Source organism: Octopus bimaculoides, chromosome 3 (genome assembly GCF_001194135.2).
Source record: "Octopus bimaculoides isolate UCB-OBI-ISO-001 chromosome 3, ASM119413v2, whole genome shotgun sequence".
NCBI lineage: Eukaryota > Metazoa > Mollusca > Cephalopoda > Octopoda > Octopodidae > Octopus > Octopus bimaculoides.
The window spans coordinates 150,066,730-150,076,501 of record NC_068983.1 but is presented as its reverse complement, the minus strand read 5'-3'; the positions used below and the strand labels follow the sequence as shown (position 1 = coordinate 150,076,501).

Genomic DNA, 9,772 nt, shown 5'->3' with positions numbered 1-9,772 from the left:
CTCTCTCTATATATATATATTAAAAATAAAGGTATTTGATGAATGAGAAATCTAGATATTTAGATTGGCAAGAGAAGATAATCTTGTTTTTATTTATGTTTTTTTTCCTCTTTTTTTTTTGTTTTGTTTTGTTTTCCATTAGACAAAAATGTGAATCTTATATAAAAGAGTATATTTGATTTAATAGATTTCCATATAATATTTTCAGTGATGTAAACTTAAGCAGACTTTAGAAGAATTTAAACTGAAAATGTTGAGGGCTGAAATTAGATGCTGTCTTATTTCTGGATTTGTTATCATTAAATGAAGGACAGGTGATGCTATTCTTGCATAGGATACAAATCTATTACAGTTAACATTCATAGGATATCATTTCCTACAGCTGCATTAATTGGGGCATATGGAGATGTCCTAAACAGATATGCCTTCATTTATAAATAACATAAAATATTATTCATGTATCTTTGACAGATTTCTTTAAAATGATTTAGACATCTTACATTTATAAAATTATCATCTAAATTCCTCTGACAATTTCCAACCTATGAATAGCAGATCATATGCTGATCAACAAACTCGATTAACCTAAGATAGATGGGAAAAGATTTAAAACGTATGATAACTGTCTATCTTGGAATCAATAATAAAATTTTTGCTTTGTCTTTGAACTTCTTTGAAGTTGGTGAATCACTGCTACAATTATTTATTCAATCGCTGAATGAAGGATCTTATTTTTCTAATCTTAGCATGTCCACATAAACTATAGTTGCTATTTTCACTTCTGTGGTATGTGGTTATACTTGAATTTTAACTATACATCACTTTGCAACCTTAGACAACACATTCTAGTTACAATAACCTTAGATAAATTTAAAGTGGAATATAAAAGATAAATAGATATAATGTTTTTGTTTTTTTTTAATATTCTCAACATTTCAATTTTGCATTGTTGTTGGACTATCACAATGTTATTATCGAAAATAACCTGACCTTATTTTTGAAGGACAGTCACATTTAGATTTAATGTGCATGAATATTGTAAATGAACTAGTGTTAAGCATATTGTGTAAACATGGATTATGTATGTGTTTTAATATGTATTTATGTTCTTGTATTGTATGTGCGAAAATATCATAAGACATGTTTGTATTATTGTATACTACTCTGGTTTGCTGTATGTACACACTGGCTGTTGTTTTCTTATTCACCTGAAAAACATGAAGTAGATAGTTGTTATTCATGCTAAAGTTTCAAAAACATTTTACGAGGTTTCTTGTAGGTAATTAATAAGAAAATAAGTGGTTAACATTTCATCTTGAAGTAATACTGATACTGAAATATTCTAAGTATTGTCTGCCTCTGGGTGTGACTTTGTCTTACTTTGACTCTGCATATAATTGTTCTGTGGTTGTAATCTGAGATCTGAATCTTTTCCAATAATTCTTTATGGAATGACTGTTTCTCTTGATCATGGAAATAGAAAATTACGATCCAGAATGACTTAACCCTTTAGCATTTAAACAGGCCATATATGGCCCAAATATTCTACTTGTTTTATGTTCAAACCAACCAGACCCACCTTTTCACACCCACCCTATAATATCATTCTGAAAACAATCGCATCATCAAAATATCAAAGCTACGAGATAATGCATGATTAATTCAAAACAATATGAATAAGCAAGCGTTACATTTGACAGAATAATCTGAACGCTAAAGGGTTAAAGGAATTAGTTCATGAAACCCTTTCAACAATTGCAGATGTAAAATTTTATTCAACAATTAAAAATTTTTTTTTGCATTTAACACTAACTTTGGCAAGTGTCATAGGTATTCCATAGAATGGCAACTTTCAAAATGTTTGTAATTTATATTCCATATTATATGTTATGAAATTTATTTAATGAGACAGATATTCTCCTACATCAGAAATGTGATTTGTTAATGATAATAATAATAATAATAATAATATTTTCTACTGGCAGCACAAGGCCGCAAATTTGTGGGAAGGGATTAAGTCGATTACATTGACCCCAGTGCTCGACTGGTACTTATCTATTGACTTTAGAAGGATGAAAAGCAAAGTCAGCCTTAGCAGAATTCGAAACGTAAAGACAGGCGAAATGCCACTTAGCATTTTGCTCAGCATGCTTACGATTCTGCCAGCTCGCCTGATAATAATAATAATAATAATAATGATAATGAAAATATTGTCATGATGACGAGTGTTTTGAGAAAAGAAACTGAAAGCTGGATGAAGTTCAGAGATTGTTTAGTGTTGTTAATTTTTTTAATCAGCTCTTTACAATAGAGGACTGAATTTGTTGAGGTTTCTCTTGAAGATAACTGCTTCATATTGAGAAATTATATCATGGGAAGTTCTTTAAAGAAGTGTATCTTATACTTTATTTAAAATAGTAACTCATTACAACAAATTATATCAATTCTTTGTTCTGATGCTAAGGTTTATCAAAAAAAAAAAAAAAAAAGGTTTACATAACTTATTAATTTTTTTCAGTTAAAAGTATTTGATTAAACTTTTCAAGATTTTAAAAATTTGAATAAATGTTGCTTACATATATTCTTATTTATTGTTACTCAGTTCTGTGAAGCAGTGGTCATTTTCCAATCTACTCATTACTTTGATAAATAGACATTAGCATGATTGTTACAGTTGGCTGATTTATAGTTCTAGAATATTTTTGCTTGTATTATCTGAAGAACTATGGACAAGAAAAACAAGCTTTTAAACATGAAAAAAATTCACATTATTTACATGTCATGGATATTTTGTCCTCATCGTGTTTGTTGTTAACACAACATTTTGGCTAATATACCCTCCAGTCTTCATAGGGTGTAATGGTTAAGAGTGCAGGCTACTAACCCCAAGATTCCGAGTTCAATTCCAGGCAGTGACCTGAATAATAATAATAATAATATCGAAAAATACCTTAGGAATGAGAACCCAGGTTTGAAATTTCTCCAAACACCCGATGAAGGCTGGAGGGTACATCAGCCGAAACATGTTAACAACAAACAAGATGAGGACAAATATCTGTCAAATGTAAATAATGTACATAATTCCGCATCTCTTAAATATAGAACTGTATGAAAAAAATTATCAACAATATATTAAATATAAAGATCTCTTATAATTAGTGTGGCAAGTTGGAAAAAATTGATATAATCCAAACAAAAAAGTTTTCTGTAAAAATAAGATCAGTTGATTGAAATTTTTGGACAATGTAGATGATGCAGATCAGATTGGGTCTGATTTTTAAAGCCACCTGTTGTAATCAGAAATCTGAATTGTTTATATTGTTCAATCAACTGATGTTATAGAGTTATCTTATTGGTTTTAGATTTTTAAGCACCTAGAGAGTTTTTGTCTATTAATTGCTTAGATAATCTCAGTTAATCAAATTTTTTTGTAACTCATTATATTACATAGGTGAGACCCTACAGTATTTGTATTCATTATGCAAAATGCTCTCTTACAATATTTTCCTTTATCTATACTGTTGATATTTATAATCAGTGCCAGTACATTCCCTTTATTTCTCTCTCCCTGCCCCACTCTTATGTGTGTGTGTGTGTGTGTGTGTGTGCGCGCGCACACACACACACACTCCACTTTTTGTTTTTGAAATCTGAGTCAAATATACTTTGTTGAGAAGGTCTAGTAAGATCAAAACATATCCACTGCTCACACTTGCTGGCTTTAAGCACCAGATCCACTATGGCTTGCATTGTCTATATATCTTCCCTCCCCGCTCCTGAAAAACATATTGTAGTTATCTCCTCTAGTTGTTTTCAGATGTTAATCAATCCTGGAGGAAATTTTTCTTAGGTAATTTCAATTGATCAAAGTTTGTCAACTCACCTCTAATATATTAGACTTCCACTTCATTTTCTAAAAATAAAATAGTTTTCCTAGAATTTTTAAAACCTCTATCATTGCAGCTTACTTTTAAGTCATTGATTTTGAATCTCTAAGATTGTGCTCTAATTAAATGGATAATATTTACAATAATAGTTGATTTATATGACAGCATTGTAAGTAGCTAATAACTTCTTGGATAGCAAAAATCTATCTTCACAATTTCTGAATTAATAATTTGTCTTATTAGTTTGGTTTTCTTTTTCTTTTTATCTGATCAATCATTTGCAAGATGCTAGAGAAAATGATACAGAAAATATTTCATGAAGTATTTATTGTTCTGTTTACTTCTTAAATCAAATCTGTCATTTAACTCTCTGCTGGGTTCTGAACCCAGATGTTCAAATACCACTGTTAATCACCAAGTTAATTGTTAAATTTGAAATCAATAATTTATTTCTATTTTGGCTAACTCTTTTAAGTAAAAAAAGAGTTGCTTAAGTGTTTAAATATTTATTGAATTATATTTTATTTATCACCTTGTAATTTGTGTGTTTCAGGTTTATCTATGAAACAGAACAATTTAATGGAGTTGGAGAATTGTTAGAGATATTAGGCAGGTAAGTAATGTTATAATTAACTGATGCTCCCTTGTATAACAGTCAACTGAGATTATCATGGGAGCAAAACAATCTTTGTATTAGTTAAACAGGTCTTCTGGTACAGCATTTCTCCACCTGTTGTGCTCTTCTGTCATCTTGAGATTAGCCTTCAGTACTTTTTCCCCCTTTCTTCCTTAGTTTGTCACTGCTACATGTTCCTTCTACTTGGACCGTTTGGCACTTCTTTACTAATCTCTCATCCACCGTATGCATTATATGTCTGTGCTAGTGCAGTCTCTTACAACTGATTCTTCTTGTACTGTTTTTCTTTCAGCTCATTTAGTTCCTTTGTTCATGTATACCAACATTATGCATCCAGAAGAGCCTGCATGTTTTATTTTTTTTTCTAGCTTCACATGTTTTCTTTGTTCGTGGCCCACATTGGACTTATACAAGAAATGTTAATTTATGGAGAATAATCATCAAATGTTAAATTTAGAAAAATTGCAGTAGATTTTTATTGTATTTCATAATACTGATATGATATTTGTCTACTATTGAGTACAATCTCTATATCATTTTCATCATTTTCTCTCCACTTTCCATACTAATACGAGTAGGATGAATTGTTACTGTCCAAGTCAGTTCTTATTTGGAATTACTGCTCTTAGATGATATGGAGACCACATCTCACTGCTCATACATTCCATTTTATTGGGATGGTTTCTATGGCTGGATGCCCTTTTTAACACCAACCAATTTACAGAGTGTGCTGCGTAACACACATTAGCACTTTCATGCCTCTTTTCAGTGTTGATACATGTAAGTGTACCACTCTCAGTCCATGCACACGTCTCTCTAACAACATCTCGGTTTTCTCTAGTACTCTGCTTTGCAATATGAAACACCTTATGTCTCTGATAATCATATTGCCAATAATACTGCACACTTTTCACTTTCTGTCCCCCTCTTGCTAAGTAAACCTGACATTTTTATCAGCTGCTCCATTTCTTCCGTCTTTTTATGATACTTTGTTAGCTTATGTGGCTCTATAATACTATTCCATTACCATATTACATTCTGCCTATTTGGAACCATGCATCAGCCACAGATTTGGTCTGTACCCCTTAACAAGTTGTTTCATAGAGACTCTTCTTTATATTATACTAGCTTAAAAGCTGCATTCCATGCGGACTTTTAAGCTAGCCCCAACAGAGGGATAATTTGGCCTGCAGCCACAAACTAAACAGAGCTAAATAGTATGACTATAATATGTCTATAATGATTATATGCCCCAGCAGTGTTTGATCAGAGTTTAAGGACAGATGAGAATTAATTCTGTAATGCAATCATTCTATTGTTCCAGTCTCAAGTTGAATCCCAACTGTCAGCCAATTTGTCCCAAGGTTCTTATCTCAACATAAAATTAATGACAGAAATGTTATTTATCTCCCACCCTGATCTCTGATGTCGTCAGACAAATATCAGCCAAGCTTTACCTGCTAGAAATAGCAACCCAAATGCTTTTAAATCAGATCCCAATGCTGGATATTCAAGAACCAAATGAAGGGCAGATTTTCAATCTCAGGATCATCTTGATTTCTAAAAAGTATATGTCTATGTAGAGCAAATGTAGACTGAGATACAGGGGTCACAGACAGACAGAATTTTGCTTTTAATGATATAGAAGTCTCTGTCACCCCCTCCCCTATTTTCTCATATGTGGCAACTAAAATTTCTCTGAACCTACGACTGGTTGAGGGTACTTTTAATCTCCAGATTTTCTTTCACTTAATATATATTTGTATTAAAAGTCAGTCAATTAGAAGACTTCAAATCTTATGGCTATATTGTATGATACAATCATTTTCCAAGCCATTAGGCAATAGCTTACTAATGCTAAGGTTTTATGGGCATATGCAGTGCAGGCTGAGATAACGAAGAAGGAGTAATTGTTAAATAAGATAAATAATCCATTTTTCATGTTGACACATGTTTAAGTGGCAAGAATTTCGTTGTCATTAAGGTTGGCATCTCTTTCTTACAAAACAAGTTATTGAATATCACTTGATACCCCAATTATTATACATGCATTACACATCACATACATATATATACATTAACTTGTTTGAAGATTCTTGTAGTTATTGCATGCTGCATTTGTTGACAGCAGAAAAAATAATAATGAAGAGTTTCTAGATCCAACCAAATTTGAGTTCTAAGTTTTAATGTATTTCTTTGTTCATAATTGGTATTTATCAAACCAAAGTGGTAAAAGTCAGCACATATGGGATTCAGACTCCTGAAATAAAGTGATGGTAATAGATTTCAAGGCATCTTGTTGACCATGCTACCATTTTTACCTCTTCAGAATATACTTTAAAAAACCATAAATTATATAGCAGCCTTTACATGTGCAAGTGAAATGGAAATGTATAATTAAAATTGTATTTCTTTGAGGATATGGATTATTCACAAAAGGCCTAATAAATATTCTTCAAGTAAGTTTTTCATGATGCCATTCAACAAGAAACACGATGAACATGTTTGTAAGGTACCTGAAAGCTAACTAAAGAGTTGATTGTTCTTGTCCTGTCACCAGCGCTGCATTAAAGAACTTACTTCTGAAAGCCCGGCATCTTTCAGTTTATACTACAATTGGTGTAATTCAGCAATATAAAAAGCAGCAGAACTGAAATTGAAAAGTATTTCATTGGTACTTGCAGCTTGGAATTCAAATCATATTATAGGAAAAAAACTACCTGTGATAGACCAGTGTTCTATTAATATCTCATCTACTTAACACCAAGAATTGGAAGTGAACTCCAGCTTTATGTATTATTCTGATTAAAAATGGATTTCCATTTTTGTTTTATCTCTGCATCATCCAATGAACTTTTTAAATTGTTGAATCTGATATAAACAATACATTATCTGCCTTTAAATCAATCTTAACAGTATTGAAAATTTGACATGGAAAGTGTATGGGTTCTGTTTTGTAAATATTTTCCAAAGCTGTCTTCTGCATAACCTTAGTTTACAGCTATGGATACCTTGTATATTGTTGCAGTGAAAGAATGTATTGCTGAATTATATTTTCTCTTTTTAAGTAGCAATGACACTTATTTTTAAATTGACAAACTGTGATACATGCTTTGTCCAGGAGTACAATACAATAATTATGAGCAAAGTTTAAATTTTTCTACTACATGCACATCAGTCCTGCACTTCAGAGAGTTAATGTTGCATTCTTTTGTTCAGTATCTTTTTATTTCATCTATTTTTATCTTGGAATTAATTGATCCTTCTTTACTCAACAAAGCAAAACTTGAAGAGCTTCAGCTAAGGAAAGTTTATCAATCAGCCAAACATCTTTCTTCCGAATCTAGTCAAGCTTATAATGATAGGAAATGCGTTGATAGATCCGAGAGTGGTATGAGTTATAAGACATGTTTGAAACTCATAGAATATCAGTAGTTTCACAGAACAAAAGTATTTCTTGACATTAAGGTAAAGCCAATGCTGCTAAAGGTAGAAGATTTTACCAAATGTAATGAGACGCTTTTCACAAAGTGCAACATTAATGTTCTTTGAAGTAAATAACATGTTTAATGAAACACATATGCCTTTTACTATGAAAAACTGTGTCAATAGATACAGCCTTATCCCCAATTTCCCCTGTCATGATAAACATTTTACTTAGATTTATCCCTACCCTAATTTATCTTATTTACTCATTTAATTCATTTGTTTATTTTTTTATACTAGTCTGTTGGGCAGGTCTGAGTATTGTCACCACTCTTGTCATCTTTGATGTGAGGCTTAACATGCTGATATCTAACCTCACTACTTATTCTCATACTTTTATTGGCTATCCTCTGCCAGAAGTTCTAGCAACTGTTCTTTCAAAACATCCTCTTCCACTGTTAATTAGGTTACCTAAGCAATAGAAGCTACTACCTACAGGGATTTATCTGGGCATTTGAGAAAGTTTATTTCCTGTGCACTTTTAGTGTTTACTGCTCCTAGTCATCTGCCACATACAATGTTTACTTTCTGTGTAGGCCTACCTCTGATACCTTGTTGTCTCTGTAGTTTGCATTGGGTACTCCTTTTGCTACATATTGAGCATGGCCGTTTCCTTGATAGAAGCTTAGTTCTATGTGTTTTCTTGCTTCCTAAAACTCTGGTCTTTGCTAAGTTAACCCTAAGGCCCTTTGATTCCAGGTTCTGCTTCCACACCTAAAACTTCTTTAATAAATTCTACTACAGATTCAGCTATAAAAACAAGGCCATCAGCAACCAGGCTTAAACTCCTGTTATAGTCTGGAAGACTATGATAAATGAGAAGGGATTGAGAATCAAACCCTAATGAACTCCTACCAGCCCATTAAATTCATTGCTGTATTGCTCACACAAATTCATATATTCCTATCTTCTTCAGTGACCACCAGATCACAGAGCAAGGGATCCTTGCTATGTGATCTTTCAAAATTGATGAATGCAGCTTAGTTTTAGCCAAATACTTCTGCAGTTACTTCATCAGGAAGAGTATCCATTGTACTTTTCCTTGGCATGAAACCAAACCGCATCTCATCTAGTATAACTCTTATCAATCAAGGTGTACCTCTTTTCATAACTTTCATGATCTAGTCCAGCAATTTGATAGCTCTTAATTTCTTCTCTCTAGAGTATCTCCTTTATTAGCCATAATAAAAATTTCTTTACATAGTATAAATAAATAATAGTAATGCTTTTTAAATTTTTCATCTGAAAGTGGTTGGGGTATATCAATTTACATGGCTATGAACAAATATATTAACACAAATCATTATAGCATGAAGACTATGACTATACCAAGAGATTATTCTCTAAAGAAAGTTATAAGAATTGGTATTTTCCCTTTTGTCGCTAATACTTCCCAGAGGACAAACAAAATGCAACTTAATGCCATAAAACAAATGTTTTGCTCGTATACTTTAGCATATATTCAAACATGCACAAAATATTTTTGCATTTAAATTGAGCAAACAGTAAATATATTGGCAGTTGTTTTAATTTTCTTTTTGTGTTAATTAAAACCTTAGGTGGCCATTTGATCATAGTAATTTTTGTTTCTGTTTTTTTTTTTTTATAATTATATTTCTTGTGCACTAATATAGAATTTTATTTGCCTAAATAAATTGCCTATGCAATGATCAATAAATCTAGCATAGTTTTATTGATGTTTCTTTATTAAATCTTGAGTGAAACATTTTGAAAGCATACTTGTTAGTAATTTTTTATAAAA

General features: G+C 31.7%; 1 protein-coding gene across 3 annotated transcripts in view; it reads left to right on the top strand.

The window, feature by feature from the left end:
- LOC106876669 (serine/threonine-protein phosphatase 2A 56 kDa regulatory subunit alpha isoform) overlaps positions 1-9,772 on the top strand; it is a 346,085-nt gene that overhangs the window by 206,895 nt on the left and 129,418 nt on the right. For all 3 annotated transcript variants that reach the window (XM_052966626.1, XM_052966625.1, XM_052966627.1), the window contains exon 6: positions 4,441-4,500. In XM_052966626.1, coding sequence (XP_052822586.1) covers positions 4,441-4,500 — 60 coding nt within the window. The remainder of the gene's footprint in view (positions 1-4,440; positions 4,501-9,772) is intronic.